A 23,220-nucleotide genomic window follows, 5' to 3' on the forward strand; every position below is an offset into this window, starting at 1 on the left:
TCAGAACAATTGAGGGAAGAATCAAGATGAACATGATCTTAAGTAGTGTATGTTTTTATAGTTGATATCATTTTGAAATTGTATAATGTTTAAAGTTTTAGCTTGTGCTCATTTATTGGCTTGAATGTTTTGTTCCAGATGGAAAACTCATAGATGGCCAGGTCATTCAGTTGGAAGATGGTTCTGCTGCTTATGTTCAACATGTACCCATACCTAAAAGTAGTAAGTATTTGATACTACTTACTTTCCTGCTTTCTGTAATCAGTATTTGTGACCTCCAGCTCCTGTTACTACTTAAACTTAGTCCTGATTTCTGGTTCTCCTTCTGAAAAGGAAGATCAGTAGATGTCACACAGAGCATCTAAAAACCATTTTAACCGAATTGAGACTTTTTCTCAAAAATAATAGAAAACACTTGGCCGTTGTGGCTCAGTGGATTAACTGTTGTTCCATGGACTGAGAGGTCCCAGTTAGATTCCCAGTCGGGACACACACCCCAGTTTCAGGCTCAATCCCCAGTGAGGGGTGTGTAGGAGGCAGCCTATCCATGTTTCTTTCTCACATCAATGTTTCTCTCTCTCTCAAAAAATCAGTAAAAGTATGTTTTAAAAAATAATAATAAAAAAGAAATTATTGGTCTGAACACTGGAGATAAATGTGTAACGGTCCTAAGTAAATATTTCTATTATTTGAGCTAAATCCTCCATGTCTCTGATTTTTTTCTTTTCTTTCTTTCAGCTCTGATCCCCTGGCATATATTCCTAAAACAAGTATCTTAATGTCTTTTTACCATTAAATACTTAGAGCAGTTTTGCTGAAATTACTAAAATATTCAAGGACTCATAAAGCAAGTGTAGTTTTTAAAATGTGTTTAATGATTTATTCACTCTGTTGTTCTTGAGTTATCAGAAAACATGGGATCTAAATGTAAGCATTGTTCTCGAGCAGGGGACAGTTTACGTCTAGAGGATGGTCAAGCAGTACAGTTAGAAGATGGAACTACAGCATTTATTCACCATACATCCAAAGGTAAAATAGTTTTGGAAATATGAATAAAATAAGGAAGATATAGGGATGTGGGAAAATAAGACCTGCCTTTAGTTACTGAAGTGCTGTCATGTAAAAGAAGAATTATGCTTGTCTTCAAGTACAAGATGGTAGATTTTAGCACAATCTAAGGAAAAACTTTCTAATAATTTTTTTCCCTTTATTGATTTTAGAGAGAGAGGAAGTGAAAGGGAGAGAGAGAGAGATAGAAACATCAATGAGAGACAATATTGACTGGCCACCTCCTGCTTGCTCCCCACTAGGGATTGGGCCCATAACCTGGGCATGTGTCCTGACCGGGAACTGAACTGGTGACCCCTTGGTGCATGGGTTGACAACTACTGAGGCACACCGGTGGGACAGAACTTTCTAATAATTTGAGCTAGTAACAGGTAGGAATAGCAAACCCCTGTTCCCAGGAGGACTTCAAATAGAGGCTGCTTTTTTTCTTTTAATTCCTTACCCGAGGATATTTTTCTATTTATCATAAGGTAGAGTGGGAGAGAGGGAGAGAGAAGGAGACAGAGAGAGAGAGAAACATTGATGTGAAAGAGACACATTGACTGTTTGCCTCCCACACGGTCCAAGCAGTGCCAGGGATGAATCTCAGCTGAGGTATGTGCCCCTGACAGAAATAGAACACGTATGTCATTGGTCCACAGGCCTGTGCTTTAACCGCTGAGCCTAACTGGCCAAGGCCAAATAGAGGCTGCTTTTAAAATATGAAATTAAATATTTGAAAGTTAAATTGTTGACTGTTTTCTTCCTCTTAAATACAACTCTTTTCCCTGTTGTGTTGATCTTTAATTAAAACTAAATGAAAAAATTTAAATATCTGAAGTAGCCCAGCCGGTGTGGCTCAGTGGACTGAGCATCATTTCATGGACTAAGAGGTTCTGGTTTGATTCCTGGTCAGGGCACATGCCCGGGTTGTGGCTTCGATCCCCAGTAAGGGGGCATGCAGGAGGTAGCCCAATCGATGTTTCTCTCTCACATTGATATTTCTATCTCTCTCTCCTTTCCTGTCTTTCTAAAAAATCAATAAAAACATATTAAAAATAAAGAAAATATATCTGAAGCATATATAGAAAAATGTTAATGTTTATTAATTTTGTGTGGAAAGGACCAGGGATTTGAGATGGAATGCATAGGAGTAATGAGCACGCGTCTGCAGCCAAACTATCTGCATTCAAATCTTGGTCTACATTCTTTAGCTGTGTGACTTTGAGCAAATTACTTAACCTCTCTGTGCTTCAGTTTCATCATCTAAAATGAGGATTATAATCAGTATCCATATCATAGGGTTGTTGTGATGACAGAATGTACAAACATATGTAAAGCATTTAGAACAGCCCTGGCTGGTTTGGCTCAGCGGTTGGAGCATCGGCCTGCAGACCAGAGAGTCCCAGGTTTGGTTCCCGCAAGGGGCACGTACCAAAACAAAAACAAAGCATTTAGAACAATACTTGTCACACAGTAAATGCTTAATAAATGCCATTTATTATTACTTTATAAAATATTTTATTATAGAATGATGTAACATGTTTTAGGAAAACTGGTTGTGAAACCAAAAGGGGAAGTTAAAAAAATTTTTTTTTGTTCCATATAGATTGTTTTATTTAGGAAAATTTTAGAATACTTAAATTTGTAAGTAAATTTGTTTAATTACAGATGAGAAAAAGTAAGCTCTGAAATTTTTCTTTAGCCCTGGCTGGGCTCAGTTGGTTATGGTTAGAACATCATTCCAAATAGCCAGGGTTGTGGATTCTATCCCTGGTTGGGGCACATATAAGAAGCAACCAATGAGCCCTGGGCAGTTTGCTCAATGGTTAGAGCATCGGCCGGAGGACCAGAGAGTCCCGGGTTCAGTTCCCACTAGGGGCACATACATCGGTTACAGTTTGTCCTCGGTCCTGGTTGGGGTCATGTGGGTGGCAACCACTCCATGTGTCTCTCTCACATCGATGTTTCTCTCTCTCTCCCTCCCGCACTATCTGAAGATAAATGCAAAAACAAATGTCCTCGGGTGAGGATTAAAAAAAAGGAAATCGCCCTGGCCGGTTTGGCTCAGCGGTTGGAGCGTTGGCCTGCGGTCCAGAGAGACCCGGGTTCGGTTCCCGCTAAGGGCATGTACCTCGGTTGCAGTTTGTCCCCGGCCCTGGTTGGTCGTGCGGGTGGCAGCCACTCGATGTGTCCCTTCACATCGATGTTTCTCTCTCTCTCTCTTCCTCTCCCTCCCTCCCGCTCTATCTGAACAAAAAATGGAAAAATGTCCTCGGGTGAGGATTTAAAAAAATAAAAAAAAATAAAAAAAAAGGAAATCAACCAATGAGTGCAAGAATGGGTAGAACAACAAATTTACGTTTCTCTCCCTCTACCCCCTGCCCCCTTCCTTTCTCTCAAAATAAATAAATTAAAAAATAACTAATCCAGAAGACATTTTTCGATATTTTGTTCGGATAGAGTGGGAGGGAGAGAGAGAGAGAGAAACATCGATGTGAAAGGGACACATCGAGTGGTTGCCACCCGCACAACCCAACCAGGGCCAGGGACAAACTGCAACCGAGGTATGTGCCCTTAGAGGGAACCGAACCCGGGTCTCTTGGGACCGCAGGCCAATGCTCTAACCGCTGAGCCAAACCGGCCAGGGCATCTTTTCTTTTTTTAAATCCTCACTTGAGGCTATTTTTCCATTTATCTTCAGATAGAGTGGAAGGGAGGGAGGGAGGGAGGGAGGGAGGGAGAGAGAGAGAGAAAAAGAGAGAGAGAGAGAGAGAGAGACAGACATTGATGTGAGAGACACATCGATTGGTTGCCTCCCTCATGACCCCAACCAAGGACAGGAACCAAAACAAGGTACGTGCACACATTGATTGGTTGCTTCCTTCATGACCCCAACCAAGGACAGGAACCAAAACAAGGTACGTGCCCTTGACCGGAATTGAACCGGGGACTCGCGTCCGAGGACCAACACTCTAACTGCTGAGCCAAACCCACCAGGGGAAAAAGAAAGTCTTAAAAAAATTTTTTTTCCGCCCTAGGCGGTTTGGCTCAGCGGTTAGAGCATTGGCCTGCGGTCCAGAGAGACCTGGGTTCGGTTCCTGCTAAGGGCATGTACCTCGGTTGCGGTTTGTCCCCAGCTCTGGTTGGGTAATGTGGGTGGCGACCACTTGATGTGTCCCTTTTGCGTTGCTGTTTCTCTCTCTCTCTCTCCCTCCCACTCTATCTGAACAAAAAATGGAAAAATGTCCTCAGGTGAGGATTAAAAGAAAAAAATATATATATATTTTTTCCTTTAGCAGTAGGAGTTAATCATGGGTTTATTTTAGTTGTATAGATTTACTATTTTACAACACTGTATATAGTTTTGTGTGGTTCTTTATTTCTTTCTTTATTTACTCATTCCTCGCCCGAGGACATTTTTGCATTTATCTTCAGAGAGAGCAGGAGGGAGAGACATGGGAAGAGAGAGAGAGAAACATCGATGTTACAGAGACACATCGACTGGCTGCCACCCACACGACCCCAACTGGGTCCGGGGACAAACTGCCACTGAGGTACGCACCCGTAGCAGGAACCGAACCCAGGACTCTGTGGTCCACGGGCCAGTGCTCTAACTGCTGAGTCAAACTGGCTAGGGCTTGTGTGGTTATTTAGACGGAAGAAGAACCATGGACTTTGGAGTCATACTGACAAGAATTCAGATCCTTGTTTTTTGACATCCTGATTTTGATTGTTAATTAGTTTTGTGTATTTTCTGGTTCCTAAGAAAAGTAACTTTACTTCCCAAATCTCAGTTTCCATCTGTACAGTTGGGGTGGTAAATATATCTGCCTTTCAGAATCATGAGGATTGAATGAAATAACATTTCTTCCTTTAAATATGTATCTGTTGCCCTGGCCCGTTTGGCTCAGCTGTTAGAGCATTGACCTGTGGTCCAGAGAGACCCGGATTTGGTTCCCACTAAGAGCACGTACCTCAGTTGCAGTTAGTCCCTGGCCCTGGTTGGATTGTGTGGGTGGCAGCCACTCGATGTGTCCCTTTCACGTCGATATTTCTCTCTCTCTCTCTCCCTCCTACTCTATCTGAACAAAAAATGGAAAAATGTTCCTGGGTGAGGATAAATAACAAAATAAATATGTAACTGTTTATCAGACTACCTGTAATTTAATGCCATTCTCTTCAATTCCCTCAGATAGTTATGACCAGAGCGCATTACAGGCAGTTCAACTGGAAGATGGCACCACAGCTTACATTCACCATGCAGTGCAAGTCCCACAGTCTGATACCATCTTAGCAATTCAGGCTGACGGCACAGTGGCAGGTCTGCATACTGGGGATGCTACAATTGACCCTGAAACCATCAGTGCTTTGGAACAGTATGCAGCAAAGGTACATCATTTTACCATATCAAGAACAACCTTCTTTATTTTTCGTTCAAAGAAAAGAAGAAAAAAAAGTATATATTTTTCCAGTTAGAAACGAGCAATTCAGAGTCAAAATCCGACAGAGTCAAGGAGAAGACCAGCATTTATCTTTAAAGAAGTAGGTAGAAAGAAATATTGGAAGAAAAATAAGGGAATGGGATAAGAGCTTATAGAAAAGAAATGGATAGCAAGTAACTCACAGAAGTTATATTTGAGGATGAGTCCGATGAGTGAGTGCCATAAGAGAAATAAGAAAGTATAGGTAGAACTACTTATAAATTAAGAAGGTAGTCCCAGAGACGTGGAAGTGGGGTACAGAGTGACAATCCCCAGAAGAGGGGGTGGGGGGGTAAAGATAAACCACAGATACATGCATGTATGCATGAACAATGGACAACAAAGTTAGGGACAGGGCGGGGAGGGAGGGGGATGGGGAATCAGTGGGGGGAAAAGAAACATCTATAACAAAACTAAATAAATAAATTTTTATAAAAAAGAGTAAAATAAAGATAATTGCAGAAAAAAAGAAGAAGTAGAAATTAGAGATTGGAAAAGGTAAAGGAAATTCTCAATTTTTACATCAAAAGGGCTGGGTTTTTCCCCTGCATTGAAGATACATCTTTCATACAATTTAAAAGGTGTTTTCCCACTTTTAATTATGAAAAACTTCAAACATACACAGAAATAATAATGAGTCTCTATGTACTTATCACCCAGTCTAAACAATTATGAAAATGTGAAACTTTTTTAAGCTTTATTTTATTCTGTAGGTATCCATTGATGGAAGTGAAAGTATAACAGGTACTGGAATGATTGGAGAAAATGAGCAAGAGAAAAAAATGCAGGTATGTAAAGCTTTTTTTTTTTAAATTCTCACCTGAGGATACTTTTCCATTTATCTTTAGATCAAGTGAGAAGAAGGGAGAGAGAAAGAGACATTGTTGCGAGAGTGACATATCGACAGGTTGCCTCCCGCACAATCCTCGCCAGGGCCAGGGCCAAACTGCAACCGGGTACATGCCCTTGACCAGAATCCAACCCATGACTCATTGTTCCACGGCCTCATGTTCTAACCACTGAGCAAACCAGCCAGGGCTACAGCTACCTTTTTATTTTTAATCCTCACTCAATATTTTTTTCCATTTATCTTCAGATAGAGTGGGAGGGAGGGAGGGAAATCACTGAGAGAGAGAAACATCGATGTGAGAGAGAGACATTGATCGGTTGCTTCCCGCAGGACCCCGACCAGGGCCAGAGACCAAACTGCAACTGAGCTTCGTACCCTTGGCTAGAATTGAACCCTCGATTCTTTGGTCCACAGCCAACGCTCTAACCACTGCGCCAAACCTGTCAGGGCTAAAGCTACCTTTTTATTTAAGAATCTCTTTATCTTAGTGTTTAAAAAAATTTTTTTTTCTAATACTTTTTGTTTGTTTGTTAATTCTCACCCATGGATATTTTTCTTTCTTTCTTTCTTTTTTTTTTTGGTACGTGCCCCTAGCGGGAACCCAACCCAGGACTCTCTGGTTTGCAGGCCGACGCTCCAACCACTGAGCAAAACTGGCCAGGGCACCCATGGATATTTTTCCATTGATGTTTTTGATTGAGTGGAAGGTAGGTAGGGAAAGAGAGAGAGAGAAACATTGATGTGAGAGAGACACACACTGAGTGGTTGCCACCCACATGACCCCAACCAGGGCCAAGGACAAACTGCAACCAAGGTACATGCCCTTAGCAAGAACCGAACCCGGGACGATCCAGTCTGCAGGCCGATGCTCTAACCACTTGGAAAAACTGCCCAAGGCAGGGTCACACTTCTTAACTTGAGCATTAACATCACTTAATGACATTGAGTGATACTGTTAGGGGTTATTAAGGAGATTTTACATTTATAATAATAGTAAATGATACAGTAACAGGAATAACTGAAATCACTGGTAGAAATTTGTTGCTTCTAAACATTGCTGAATAGCCAGTATTTCTGTTTTCCATGAAGTTGCAGTAGCATAAACACTGCTTGCAATTCACTAAGCCCATTAGCTTTGAAACTGATTCTTGGCAAATTTTTAAAGTCTTTGAATTTATGAAATGAGACTTTAATCTTTTTTTATATTGCAGTATGTCATATCCATCTAGGAAGTCAGCCTCTTCTGAAATTTAAACACAGTGTAAATATATACAAAAGATGTAGGTCAGTGCCTTGGGATCACCCACTAAGGGTTTTATTTCTTATTTGTGACTAACAATTAAGTTTTTAAATAATAGATTATTGTAAAAGAAAGACAGTAGTTCCCTGACCAGCTAGCTCAGTTGGTTAGAGCGGCGTCCCATTAGGCCAAGGTTTCGGGTTCAATCTCCCATTCAGGGCACATAAAAGAATCAACCAATGAATGCATAAATAAGTGGAACAACACAATTGATGTTTCTCTCTCTCTCTCTCTTCTTCCCTCCCCTTCTCTCACTTTTTCCCTCCCTTCCTCTCTCTCTCAAACCAATCAGTTAATAATTTTTTAAGAAGTAAAAAAGTAAATGAAAGACAGTTGTAACTACACTTGTAATATACTAATATAGAATGCGTCCTACAACATTGAGCTGTATAACATAATATACTCTTGCCATAAAAGTCTATTACCATCAATAATTTTTTTTTTCTTTATTGAGTTTTAGAGAGAGAGGAAGGGAGAGGGAGAGAGAGATAGAACCATTGATGAGAGAGAACATGGATTGGCTGCCTCCTACATGCCCCCCCACCAGAGATTTGGCCTACAACCTGGGCATGTGCCCTGACCAGGAATTGAACTGGCGACTTCCTGGTGCATAGGTCAGTGCTCAACCATTGAGCCACACTGGCTGGGCGACAAAACAGCATAGTATTAAAGTGGCACATAATTTGTAATAAAATATGAGTTGAGTTTCTACTCTACTATGTAGTAGCTGTATGACTGTGAGCAAATTAACCTCTTTGGATATTATTATTCACTTCTCTGGATTTCTTATCTGCTAAATGTGAATAATTTTTGCCTTACCCATCTCATGGGGTTATGAAAATCAGATGAGATCTTCATTTGATTAATATTTTAGGTAATACATGAGAACATAATTTTTGTAAATGTATAAGCCTGATAATAGCATTGTTGGTACTTATGTGTTCTGTTAGAATACCAGGCCTTTTTCATTGTTTCCATTAGTTTCTACTTCATTCAAAACTAATTTTTTTACGTTGGCTATCAAGGTTCTTTGTCTTGCCAGTTTTAATAAGAGCTATAATAACACAAAAAGGTAGTCAAACTAGCTCAAGAAAAATATATATTGTAAGGCTATACAAGAAGCCAAGAATAGGAACTGCGGAACAGTTGGGCTTCACAGGAACCAGAATTGCAAAGGAGTCATCAGTAAAAATTGATTTCAGTCTTCCTTTTTCTTTCTCCTCCCTCTTCCATGGCATTTCTATTCCCTTTTTTCTCTGCAAACAGGCCTCCTTTGCATCTTTGTTGAGTTTGCATATGGCTTAGCACAGCCATGCTTTATCAGGTTTACCACCCATGGTAAACTCAAGATTTCTTAGGTCAAATTCCAGTAAAGGAGGATTTGTGGAGTCAATTAACTTTTTAAGCCAGGCCACATAAGGCATAGATCACTGGCCAGACTTAGATATATCATCTTTTCTGGTTATCAGAGTATATGGATGGGGTAGCATCTTCTCCCAGAACATAAGATGATCACCCCATAGCCTGTTTAGTATAGGCAGTTTGAATGTGAATTATATTTCATGTATATTTTCTGTACTTTTATCTAGCCATTTTATCTTCAGATAGAGTAGGAGGGAGGGAAAGAGAGAGAAACATAGACATGAGAGAGACCCATAGACTGGTTGCCTCCCACATGACCCCGACCTGGGCCAGGGATGAACCGAAACTGAAGCTTGTACCCTTGACTGGAATCGAACCCAAGACCCATTGGTCTGAGGGTCGACATTCTAATCGTTGAGCCAAACCAGCCAGGGCTGAACCCGCAACTTTTTGGTGTACATGACGCTACTCCAACCAGCTGAGCCACTCGGCCAGGGGAAGCTGTGGAACTTTTTAAAAATAACCCATGACCAAGACCAGCTTCCAGAGATTTGATAAGTAGGTCTGGAATGGAACCCAGAATTTTTTTTTAAAAAATATTTTTAATAGTTTTTTTCTTTTTAATTAAGAGAAGTACAAAAAAAAAAGCAACAACAAAATAAATGATCGATTATCTTACTATAAAGATAGCTATTTCATACTTTTTTTAAAAAGGTATCGTGTATATTTAGAAAATCTATATGGTATAAAGAGGTAAAAATATAAAGTTAAGGCCCACTGACCAGGAGTAATCATTATTAGAAATCTGTGGGATTTGTTTGTGTTTTAAATCTTTCTAGCAAAGTTGATGTGTCCCATGGTTCCCTACAGGTTCCTCTGTTGCCACGCTTCTATGCTTAATTCATTTCTTGAAAAAAAATAGTTTATTTTATTATTTTCCTTACCTGAGGATATATTATTACTGATTTCAGAGAGAGGAAGGGAGATGGAGGGAGTGGGGAGAAAGAAAAATATCGACCAGCGACCTCCCAGTATTCACCCCAACTGGGGATTGAACCCAAAACCTAGGTATGTACCCTGACCAGAATCAAACCCGCAACCTTTTGGTGTATGGAACAATGCTCCAACCAACTGAGCCACCCAAACAAGACAGAACATACTTTAAAAATTCTTCAGGTTGCTTTTATTTTATCCTTCCCCAAGAGTATAAATTATTTATATCCTAATATACAAGTTTACACACATCAAATAACAAGAGTTTACCTGACATGTGCATTAGGCCATTATGGTAAATGGAATTTCAAGTGCTGTACCAAAGGGTAAAAAGCCAGTTACCCTTAACCCTACCAGGTCCTTCCCCTTACTCTATGGCTACAGAAGCTCTGCCAGTCAATTACCACTGGGCTATAGCATTCTGAAGTTTGAGCTCTAGAACCAATCTGCTTGAAATCCTACTTCCCACCCTTTGACCCAAGGGTAGGTCCATATTACCTAAACATGTTAGCCCTCTTTTTTTTTTATCCTCACTGGAGGACTTTTTTTTTTTTTTTGCATTTATCTTCAGATAGAGCTGAAGGTGGGAGAGAGGAAGAAAGAGAGAGAGAGAAACATCGACTGGTTGCCACCTGCACAACCCCAACCGGGGCCAGGGATGGACCGCAACGGAGGCACGTGCCCTTAGTGGAACCGAACCTGGGGCTCTGGTCCACGGGCTGACACTCTTACCGCTGAGCCAAACTGGCCAGGTCTGGCCCTCATTTTTTAATTTGTAAATCGTGGATAATATCTAATTTATTGGGCAGTCATGAAGGACTAATAAGACAGCACATGCAAAGCACCCACCACAGTGCATCCCATAAATGAACCTCCTAAATTAATGGTAGTTAACCTTCATTATTGAAGGCATTTTGGAATCCAGGCTTACATCTAGCCATTTATTTACCACTGTGATTTGCATCTCCTCCGAATCCTAGAATGTTAAAGCTTGAAGGGACTTAGCATTATCTATTTGTACAGTGGTTGTTAAACTCTGATTTGGGGCCCTGGTCGGGTTTGCTCAGTGGTTAGAGCTTCGGCCCACTGGACCAATGAGACCCAGGTTCGATTCCAGTCGTGGCACATACCTCAGTTGCAATTCAGCCCCGGTTCTGGTCAGGGTCATAAGGAAGACAACCAGTTGATGTGTGTCTCCCACGTTGATGTTTCTCTCTCTCTCTCCCTCCCTTCTACTCTATCTGAAGATAAATTGAAAAACATCCTCGGATGAGGATTAAAAAAATAATAATAGTAATAAACTCCAATTTGGGGAGGCTCTAGGGTTTCTTTGTGGTCTCTTGAGGACTGGCAGAGCTCTGTGCCACCCACACCTGCCTGGACCAACAGTAGCAGGAATACCTTTATCTGTGTTACACAGTAGAATGCTGTATAAGATTTCATCTGGCAAAGGATTTTGACTCCTTAAAAAGAAAAAAACCACTGATTTCTTTATACAGACAGGCAAACAGGCCCTACAAGATGCACAAGGCCACATATTATATATATTGCAGAGCTTACATTGCCTTTTAATTCTCAGAACATATATTAAGCCTAAATAATGAAGTCATTTTCTATAGATGGTTTTAGAAGTTGATAGAGACTGTATATATCCAGTACTGTGTAACCCTGCAATACCATTTATAGCTTTGGCTTATTAATTTAGCTTTCGAATTTTGGATTCTGCCTATTTTCACCCTTAAAATAATCTACAGAATCATCTATTGCTTTTTATTCCATAGTCATTGTCCTAGGCTTGTTTTTGTTACTTCTTTCTTCTGTATTTATGATTATCCACACTTCTTTTAGTCTCCCAGCCTCTTCTTTCACTCTGTTCCACACCATTACCGGAGTTCTCTTTCTAAAACAAAGTGCTGATCTTGGTCAATCCATTACATTTTTTTTTAATTTATCCTCACCTGAGGACATTTTCCCATTTTTTGTTCAGGCAGAATGGGAGGGAGGGAGAGGAAGAGAGAGAGAGAGAAACATCAATGTGAAAGGACACATCGAGTGGCTGCCTCCTGCACGGCCCTGACCCAACCAGGGCCGGGGACAGACTGTAACCAAAGTACGTGCCCTTAGCGGGAACTGAACCTGGGTCTCTCTGGACCATAGGCCAACGCTCTAACTGCTGAGCCAAACCGGCCAGGGCGACATAGTACTCATATTAAGTTTCCATTTCTTTTAGACATACTTCCATACTTTTGGTTCTACTATTACTTCTGCCTGGATTGCTCTCCCTACCCGTCTTCAGCCTTCAAATTTCACCTCTAAACAGCTCACCCTAACCTGCATCTCTGCCCACTTTCCAGTTTTGTCCCCCCTAAAACTTTGCATGGACTGCTGTGATAGCAATTGTTGTATTCTGTTATAATCCCTAATTTATAGGACAGTTTCACTAACTAGAATGAGAGCCCTACTAAGGCAGGGATCATTTCTAATTTATTATTTTAAGTTGAAAATGCTTTTTTTATCCTCACCTGAGGACATTTTTCTGTATTTTGTTCAGATAGAGTGGGAGGGGAAGAGAGAGAGAGAGAGAGAGAGAACATCAACGTGAAAGGGACACATCGAGTGGTTGTCACCCACATGACCCAACCAGGGCCGGGGACAAACTGCAACCGAGGTACGTGCCCTTAGTGGGAACCGAACCCGGGTCTCCCTGGACCGCAGACTGACGCTCTAGCTGCTGAGCCAAACCGGCCAGGGCATGAAAATGCTTTTTACATTGTTTTTAGGATACATGTTCTAAAAATATATATATGTCCCTTGAGTATGTCAGGAATATCTGCATACAATGGGGATGATACTTGGGTTGATTTTTTAAGAGTGGCAATACAGTAGTGCCCCTTTAAATGCAATTTCAGTTATGCATGGTCAACTGCAGTCCAAAAATATTAAGTGGGAAATTTTAGAAATGAATGATTCATAAGTTTTAAATTGTGTACTGTTCTGAGTAGCATGATGAAATCTCACAATGCCCTGCTCCATCCTGCCTAGGATATGAATCATCCCTTAGTACAGTGTATCCACACTGTATACACTACCCGCCTATTAGTCACTGTATAGCTGTCTCAATTATCAGAATATACACTGTCATTGTATTATAGTACTTGTGTTCAAGTACTTAATAATGGCCCCAAAGCACAAGAGTAGGGATGCTGATAATTTAGATAAGCCAGAGAGAAGTCATAAAGTACTTTAAGTGAAAGTTGTAAGTTCTCAGCTTAATAAGGTACTTTGTCATCTCACAACATCATCATAAGAAGTGTGATTACAGTACAGTACGGTATTTAGAGAGAGAGTCCACATTCACATAACTTTATTACATACTGTTATACATGTTCTTTTTTATTATTAGTTATTGTTGTTCATCTCTTAACTGTGCCTATTTTATAAATTAAACTTTATCATAAGTATGTATATACAGAAGAAAACATAGTGTATATAGGGTTTGGTCCAATCTGCAGTTTCAGGTATCCACTGAGAGTCTTGGAATGTATCCTCTGTGGTAAAGGGGGACTGTTACAACAGATTTGGGAGCTCTAGCTACACCTCCTCATGGGTCTCCTTTCAGCTTCTTCCAGAGTCACTGGCTTCAGCCATGGAACTGAATTAGCCTAATTAGATCAGCATGACAGAATCATTGTAAAATGATGATCCAAGTCTAGAAACCTACATTATAGTTTTATTTTTTTTATTATGAAAATTGTAATTTTAGCTGAATTATCTCTGTGTAGTAATTTAAATTATACTTTTTGTTTCGTCTAGATTGTCTTACAAGGACATGCAACAAGAGTAACTGCTAAATCTCAACAGAGTGGAGAGAAGGCATTTCGATGTGAATATGATGGATGTGGAAAATTATATACAACAGCTCATCATCTTAAGGTATATATAAAGAAATTCTGGCTCTATTTATGAGAATACCTAGGACATTAAATGCCAACATGATATACTTGTTGCATTCAAATGCCATTGTTTTTCCCACTTATCAAGGTATAGACACACTTAAACTCATACACAGATACACAAATGCCTATGCAGATTTTAGAAAATGTCAGTTTTTTGAGGGCTCATACTATGTTTACTTCATCTCTGTCTCCCTACCAGCACATGGTAGATACTCTATATATTTGAATGCATTTTTGTTAAATGTGAGATTTACATAATTATATGAGCAGTGTGGGTAGTCACTGTGTTAACAGTGATTTGCTGAAATCTATTAAAAGTTGTGTTAGTTTGTCCTATCTTCCAAAGAAGATAGGCCAAATACTTTCATTGCAGCTAAACACAATATACCATGACTCAAAAATAATAGCTAAGGGGATTCCAAAATGGCAGCGCAGTGAACGGAAGCTACACAGACCATCTCCCAGAACCAAACTGGAATTACAACTATAACACAGACAAATCGACAGGAAAAACCAACAGAAAAGCAGCTTGCGAGGACCATATAACCAGGGACACTGACTCGATCCTGGTAGGCTTGCGAAGGCGCGAAACGGGGGCTGGGAGCCCACAGTCGGCAGCTCGGCAGCAGCCTTAGCTGGGAGCAGCGCCTTCGGGTTCCACTCCCAAGTGGCTCCACAGCTCAGAGCCGGGACAGAGGCTAAAAAAGCCACAGCCACTCACCTTGGGTTCCGGCAGAGGGAGGGCAGACTGGACTGGAACTGTGTGGGGACACTTGGGATTTGAAGGGCATTCAGAGCTTTTGCCGAGTTGCTGCCACGCAGGACAGTGGCCATATTGCTCCTTCCCAGGGCTCTGGGGAGAGGCAGGAGCCCCTCCCTCGGAGATCCAACCCCACCCTGTGGGCCACTGAAGTGCTAATTGAAGCTCATTAACAACCAGCATCTGCCCCACCCTGGTGAAATGCCCTTATGCTGAGCACCTGAGGGAGTTTTTCAATCAACTGACAACCCAAAACTCATCAAGTAACCTCGACTGCTAGCCTTCAGGCAAAAAGCTAGAGGATAACATTACCTTTCCGGTGCTAGCAACTTTAACCAGGAAAGTAAGACTTGACAGTGGTATTTAACGTGGGTCCTCCCTCACTCATCTAAACCCAGGAGAGGGAGCCACAAACACCAGAACACCAACACCCACAGGGAAAACTTGACAGGCTCCAAAGCCCACAGTGATAGCCAAAATGGTGAAACACAGAAACAGAAGCCAAATGAAAGAGGAAGAGACCTCCACCGAAGATGAGATCAATGTGGAGCAGTTAGGCATGCTAACAGAGCTAGAATTCAGAGCCATGATCTTAAGGAAGCTCAACAGCATGAGTAAGGACATAGAGATGCTGAAAATGAGCCAATTGGAAATTAAAAACCATCAAGAAGAGATAAAAAATGACATATCAGAGATGAAAAACACATTGGAAGGTTTATAAAGCAGAGTAGAGGAAGCTGAGGAATGGATCAGTGAATTAGAAGACAGGGTAGAAAAAAATCAACCAACCAGAAAACCAAAAGGAAAAAACGATTAAAAAACAGGAAGACAGCTTAAGAGAACTGTGGGACAACTGGAAACATAATAATATTTGCATCACAGGAGTCCCCGAAGAAGAAAATGAGCAAGGGATAGAGAATATATTCAAAAAAATAGTGACAGAAAACTTCCATAATTTGGTGAAGGAAGAAGGCATTCAAGTTCAAGAAGCACAGAGAATCCCAAGTAAGAAGAACCCAAACAGGCCCACACCAAGACACATAGTAATTAAAATGCCACAAATTAAAGACAAAGAGAGAATCCTAAAAGCAGCAAGAGATAAGCAACAGGTTACCTACAAAGGAAACCCCATAAAGCTCTCAGCTGACTTCTCACAAGAAACACTACAGGCCAGAAGGGAATGGCATGAAGTAGTCAAGGTCATGAAAAACAAGAATCTGAATCCAAGACTACTCTACCCAGCAAGAAGGTCAAATAAAGAGCTTCCCAGACAAAAAAAGGCTAAAGGAATACATTAGCACCAAACCAGCATTGCAAGAAATGTTAAAAGGACTGCTGTAATTAGCAGGAGGAATGGGAAGAAAAATAGAACCAAACTAAACAAAAATGGCAATAAATAAGTATATATCAATAGTCACCTTAAATGTAAATGGATTGAATGCTCCCATAAAAAGACACAGAGTAGCTGATTGGATAAGAAATCATGACTCATCTTTGTGTTGTTTACAAGAGACCCGCCTCACAACAAAAGACTCACATAGGTTGAAAGCAAAGAGATGGAAAAAAATTTTCCAAGCAAGTGGAAAGCAATAAAAAGCTGGGGTATAAATACTCATATCTGATAAAATAGATTTCAAAATGAAGGCCATAACTAGAGACAAAGAAGGCCACTACATAATATTGAAAAGATCTATCCAACAGGAAGATATAACCTTGATAAACATATGCACCTAATATAGGAGCACCAAAATATATTAAAAATTTTCTGGAGGACTTCCAAGGAGTAATCGACAGCAATACAACCATAGCAGGGGACTTCAGCACCCCATTGACAGCACTAGATAGATCCTCTAGACAAAAAATTAGCAAGGAAACAGAGACTCTAAATGAAGCACTAGACCAAATGGATTTAATAGATATCTACAGAGAATTACACCCTAAAAACTACAGAATACACATTCTTCTCAAGTGCACATGGGACATTCTCAAAGATAGACCACATGTTAGGACACAAACTAAATCTCTACAAGTTCAAGAAGATTGAAATCATATCAAGCATCTTCTCAGATCACAATGGCATGAAACTAGAAATCAATTGCAACAAGAACATGGAAAGACATTTGAACACATGGAGGCTAAATAGCATGTTATTAAACAATGAATGGGCTACCGAGGAGTTCAAGGAAGAAATCAAAAACTTCCTGGAAACCAATGAAAATGAACACACAACAACACAAAATCTATGGGATGCAGCGAAAGCAGTTCTGAGAGGGAAGTTCATAGCACTACAGGCCTACCTCAGGAAACAAGAAAAATTTCTAATTGATCGTCTACCCTCACAACTTAAAGAATTAGAAAGCAAACAAAAAGAAGACCCCAGAGCAAGTAGAAGGAAGGAAATAGTAAAGATCAGAGCAGAAATAAATGACATAGAGACCAAAAAAACAATTCAAAGGATCAATGAAACAAAGAGCTGGTTTTTCTAAAAGATAAACAAGATTGATGGACCTTTAGCTAGACTCACCAAGAAACAGAGAGAGAGAACCCAAATACACAAAATCAGAAATGAAAGAGGAGAAGTAACAACTGATACACCACAGAAATACAAAAGATCGTTAACAGCTACTATGAATAACTATATGGCAACAAATTCGACAGTCTACGTGAAATGGACAAATTTCTAGAAACACACAGTCTCCTATAACTGGACTGGGAAGAAATAGAAAACTTGAACAGACCAATAACAACTAAGGAAATTGAAGAGGTAATCAAGACTCTCCCAGCAAACAGAAGCCCAGGCCCAGATGGCTTCACGGGGGAGTTTTACCGAACATTCAAAAAAGAACTAACACCCATTCTCCACAAACTATTTCAAAAAATTCAAGAAGAAGGAAGGCTTCCAAACACGTTCTATGAGGCCAGCATAATTCTAATTCCAAAACCAGAAAAAGACACTTCAAAGAGAGAAAACTACAGGCCAATATCCCTGATGAACATAGATGCCAAAATCTGAACAAAATATTAGCAAATCGGATCCAGAAATACATCAAAAAAATTATTCACCATGACCAAGTGGGATTCATTCCAGGGATGCAAGGCTGGTGCAGTATTCGCAAATCAATAAATGTGATACACCACATAAACAAAATGAAAGATAAAAACCACATGATCATATCAATAGATGTTGGAAAAGCATTCGACAAAATCCAGCATCCATTTCTGATAAAAACGCTGAGCAATATGGGAATAGAGGGATCATATATTGACATAATAAAGGCTATATATGAAAGACCTACAGCCAACATCATACTCAATGGGCAGAAACTAAAAACATTTCCATTAAGAACAGGAACAAGACAGGGATGCCCACTTTCGCCACTCTTATTTAACATAGTACTGGAAGTCTTAGCCACAGCAATCAGACGTGAGGAAAAAATAAAAGGGATCCAAATTGGAAAAGAGGAAGTAAAACTGTCATTATTTGGAGATGACATGATATTGTACATAGAAAACCCTAAAGACTCCATCAAAAATCTACTAGATTTAATAAATGAATTTGGCAAAGTAGCAGGATACAAAATTAAAATCAAGAAATCAACGGCATTCTTATACACCAATGATGAACTCACAGAAAGAGAAACTGAAAAAACAATCCCATTTACCATCGCAGCAAAAACATTAAGATACCTAGGAATAAACTTAACCGAAGAAGTAAAGGACCTATTTACAGAAAACTACAGGCCCTTGAAAAAGAAATAGAGGAAGATATAAAAAAGTGGGAGCACATACCTTGTTCATGGATTGGAAGAATTAACATCATTGCCCTGGCCGGTTTGGCTCAGCAGTTAGAGCGTCCGCCTGTGGTCCGGAGAGTCCCGGGTTCGGTTCCCGCTAAGGGCATGTACCTCGGTTGCAGTTTGTCCCCGGCCCTGGTTGGTCGTGCGGGTGGCAGCCACTCGATGTGTCCCTTTCACATCGATGTTTCCCTCTCTCTCCCTCTCTCTCCCTCCCACTCTGTCTGTACAAAAAATGGAAAAATGTCCTCCAATGAGGATAAAAAAAAAAAGAATTAACATCATTAAAATGTCCATACTACCCAAAGCAATCTATAGATGAAATGCAATCCCCATCAAAATACCAATGACGGCCCTGGCCGGTTTGGCTCAGCGGTTGGAGCATCGGCCTGCGGTCCAGAGAGACCCGGGTTCAGTTCCTGCTAAGGGCACGTACCTCGGTTGCAGTTTGTCCCCGTCCCTGGTTGGTCGTGCGGGTGGCAGCCACTCGATGTGTCTCTTCACATCGATGTTTCTCTCTCTCTCTCTTCCTCTCTCTCCCTCCCACTCTATCTGAACAAAATATGGAAAAATGTCCTCGGGTGAGGATAAAAAAATAAATAAATACCAACGACGTATTTTACAGATCTAGAACAAATACTTCAAAAGTTCATATGTAACCAAAAAAGTTCCCAAATAGCCACAGCAATTTTGAAAACGAAGGACAAAGTAGGTGGGATCACAATACCAGATATCAGGTTATACTACAAAGCAACTGTAACCAAAACAGCCTGGTACTGGCACAAGAACAGGTATATAGACCAGTGGAACAGAACTGAAAACCCAGAAATGGACCCAAGGCAATATGCTCAATTAATGTTTGACAAAGGTGGCAAGAGCATACAGTGGAGTAAAGACAGCCTCTTTAATAAAGTGTTGGGAAAATTGGACAGCTACATGCAAAAAAATGAAACTAGACCATCAACTTACACCATACACAAAAATAAACTCAAAATGGATAAAAGACTTAAATGTGACCCGTGAATCCATAAAAATTCTAGAAGAAAATGTAGGCAACAAAATTTTGGACATCATACGGAGCAGAATTTTCACTGATACATCACCTAAGGCAACAGAAACAAAGGAAAAAATGAACACATGGGACTACATCAAACTAAAAAGCTTCTTCACAGCAAAAGAAACAACCATCAAAATGGAAAGGCAACCCACTGTATGGGAGAACATCATTGCCAATGATATATCAGATAAGGGGTTAATTTCCAATATATATAGAGTACTCATACAACTCAACAAAAGGAAGACAAAAAACCCAATTAAAGCCCTGGCCGGTTTGGCTCAGCGGTTAGAGCATCGGCCTGTGGTCCGGAGAGACCCGAGTTCGGTTCCCGCTAAGGGCATGTACCTCGGTTGCAGTTTGTCCCCAGCCCTGGTTGGTTGTGCGGGTGGCAGCCACTCGATGTGTCCCTTTCATGTCGATGTTTCTCTCTCTCTCTTCCTCTCTCTCCCTCCCACTCTATCTGTACAAAAAAAAACCCAATTAAAAAATGGGCAGAGGAGCTGAATAGACACCTCTCCAGACAGGACATACAAATAGCCAAGAGACATATGAAGAAATGCTCAACATCACTAATCATCAGAGAGATGCAAATTAAAACAACAATGAGTTATCACCTCACACTTGTCAGAATGGTCGCCATCAACATCATCAAACAACAAGTGTTGGCGAGGGTGTGGAGTAAAGGGGACTCTAATACACTGCTGGTGGGAATGCAGACTGGTGCAGCCAGTATAGAAAACAATATGGTGTTACATCAAAAAATTCAAAATTGAACTTCCATTTGACCCAGTGATTCCACTTCTAGGAATATACCCTAAGAAGCCTGAAACACCAATCAGAAAGAATATATGTACCCCCATGTTCATAGCAGCACTATTTACAATAGCTAAGATCTGGAAACAACCCAAGTGTCCATCAGTAGATGAATGGATACAAAAGCAGTGGTACATATACACAATGGAGTACTATGTAGCTGTAAGAAAGAAAGATCTCTTATCCTTTGAGACCACATGGAGGGACCTGGAAAGTATTATCCTAAGCGAAATAAGCCAAGCAGAATAAGACCGATACCACATGATCTCACTTATATACGGAATATAATGAACATAAACATTCTGAGGAATACGGTAGACCCAGAAACATGGAAGTAGGGCACAGACTGACAACCCTCAGAAGAGGGGGTGGGGGGTGGGAAGAGATAAACTTATATGCACGTATGCATGACCAAAGGACATGGACAACAAAGCCGGGGACGGGGTGGGCGTGGGGTGGGGCAGGGGGTGCCAATGGGGTAAAAAAGGAGAAACATCTGTAACAAAAAAATAAATTAAAAAATTTAATAAAAAGAAATAATAGCTAACAATTATTGAATACCTTACTGTGTGCATTTACATATTTGGAGTAGCAGTGTCAGAGCCCGTCTCCACTACTTATCAGTGTGTAACTTTAACATGTTACCTGACTTCCTAGTACCTCATTTTTCTTATCTATAAAATTGGATGATAAAAGGTACATTCCAGAGTGGTTGTGAGAATAAAATAAAACTACAGTTAAAGGATCAAAAAGAATGGCCTGGCATGTGGTAGAAGTTCAGTAAATGTTGGCCATTGTCATGATCATTCAGTTGTCACAGCAACACTCTATGGTAGATACTGTTGTCCCCACTTTACAGAGAGGATTTTGAGGCTTAGAGAAGGCAAGTTTCATGGCCACACCACTAGTCAGTGTTGAAGCCTTGCCAGCAGCCTCTCCATTCTTCCCCTTACACTGTGTAACCCCTCTCTAGACTCTGCTCCTAGCTCACATCTGTATGTGTTCCATACAGACACCTTTGACCACTCTAGAAAAACCCCTCCAGTCTTCCTGATCTTATTTAAAATGAATACTTTTAACATGTAACATCTTGGTCTATATTGAGAATTACTGGGCTGTAGTTTTTGAGAAAAGAAAAGCTATCCCTTCCCCCTCCAAAATAACATACAAACAACAAAATAATGCAGCAGTGGGGGGCAAAAAACAAATCTTTGTTGAGAGCATCTACCTAAGGAATGACTGAGGAAATAGAACCGTGCTATGTTTTAATGACAGGTTCATGAGAGGTCACACACAGGAGACCGGCCTTATCAATGTGAGCATGCGGGCTGCGGGAAAGCATTTGCAACAGGTAAAAACATGAATTTCCTTTGTTTCTTGGTTTCACTTAGGGGTCAAGCAGAGACAGGCCTGAGGCAGGGATTGACCCCTTGCCTTTCTCTGAAAAGCATACACACAATGACCAGTTTTTCAGTCTCTCCCTTAATTACCTGTAGTTCTGCTTGCTCTATTCTCTCTCTCTGTTCCCATTTTTCTCCTCAGGCCTGTTTTGTTTCTACCTACTGTGTTCAGTTTTTCACTCCACACCCTGCTTTCTTTTAGCAGGAAAAATGAAAGCGGAGCGATAAAAGCTGACACAGAATTTAACATTAGGACAGGCCTTAGGGAACCATGGGGAACTGGCACACATCCAGCAGGACCAGGACTGGTGCGAGGCATCTTGACTTCCACCCTGTTCCTCATTCCCTGTCTTGATTCCACTTCAGGCTTTTGGGTTATGGGTCATGAACATCTAATAAGATAGAGACACTTCTAGACAGAGATGAACTATTGAATTTTCAGCAGGACAGTCCTGAGCTGTCATACTCTTGTATACTTTTAATAGTTATTCTGTTGTGCTTGCCTAGTATTCTTGGTGTTTACTGTATTTTTCATTAGCTTAATCTCAATGAACGTGGTTAGAAGGGTCTCATGTAATTATATTTCTTTTAAATTTTTCTTAAAGGTTATGGATTAAAAAGTCATGTAAGAACTCATACAGGAGAAAAGCCATATCGGTGTTCAGAAGATAATTGTACTAAATCCTTTAAAACTTCAGGAGATCTACAGAAACATATCAGAACTCATACAGGTACTGGTGTGAGCAGATCAGTCTAGGCAGCTCTTACCTCCAGGGAGGGGAATTGGGGAAGGAGTCTCTGGAAAAGTTTTAGGGAGTCATCCTCAAGGGTTTCTCTCTCTCTTTTTTTTAAATCCTCATCCCAGGATATTTTTCCATTTATCTTCAGATAGAGTGGGAGGGGGAGAGAGAGAAGAGAGAGAGAGAGAGAGCCCTGGCCGGTTTGGCTCAGCGGTTAGAGTGTTGGCCTGTGCTCCAGAGAGACCCGGGTTCGGTTCCCACTAAGGGCATATACTTCGGTTGCAGTTTGTCCCCGGCCCTGGTTGGGTCGTGTGGTTGGCAGCCACTCGATGTGTCCCTTTCACATCGATGTTTCTCTCTTTCTCTCCCTCTCTCTCCCTCCCACTCTATCTGAGCAAAAAATGGAAAAATGTTCTTGGGTGAAGAGAGAGGCGGGGGGGGGACATCGATGTGAGAGAGAGACATCAATTGGTTGCCTTCTGCACAACCCCAACCAGGGCCAGGAACCAAACCGCAACCAAGGCACATGCCCTTGACTGAAAATGAACCTGTGACCTTCGTTCTTCAGGCCAGCGCTCTAACCACTGAGCAAAGCCTGCCAGGGCTCAAGAGTTTCTCTTGAATGAAACTCCATGCTTTTTGCCATTTGGACATGTATGCTTTT

At 40.8% G+C, this 23,220-nt stretch overlaps 1 protein-coding gene across 4 annotated transcripts in view; it reads left to right on the forward strand.

Annotated features, from left to right (window-relative positions):
- ZNF143 (zinc finger protein 143) overlaps nt 1–23,220 on the forward strand; it is a 69,330-nt gene that overhangs the window by 15,814 nt on the left and 30,296 nt on the right. For 2 of the 4 annotated variants that reach the window (XM_036258140.1, XM_036258141.1), the window contains 7 exons: nt 139–222; nt 946–1,029; nt 5,243–5,439; nt 6,245–6,319; nt 13,850–13,969; nt 21,692–21,767; nt 22,422–22,547. In XM_036258140.1, coding sequence (XP_036114033.1) covers nt 139–222; nt 946–1,029; nt 5,243–5,439; nt 6,245–6,319; nt 13,850–13,969; nt 21,692–21,767; nt 22,422–22,547 — 762 coding nt within the window. The remainder of the gene's footprint in view (nt 1–138; nt 223–945; nt 1,030–5,242; nt 5,440–6,244; nt 6,320–13,849; nt 13,970–21,691; nt 21,768–22,421; nt 22,548–23,220) is intronic. The other 2 variants (XM_036258139.1, XM_036258142.1) reach the window with 1 other exon arrangement.

The sequence above is a fragment of the Molossus molossus genome, unplaced genomic scaffold (genome assembly GCF_014108415.1).
Source record: "Molossus molossus isolate mMolMol1 unplaced genomic scaffold, mMolMol1.p scaffold_m16_p_13, whole genome shotgun sequence".
Lineage (NCBI taxonomy): Eukaryota > Metazoa > Chordata > Mammalia > Chiroptera > Molossidae > Molossus > Molossus molossus.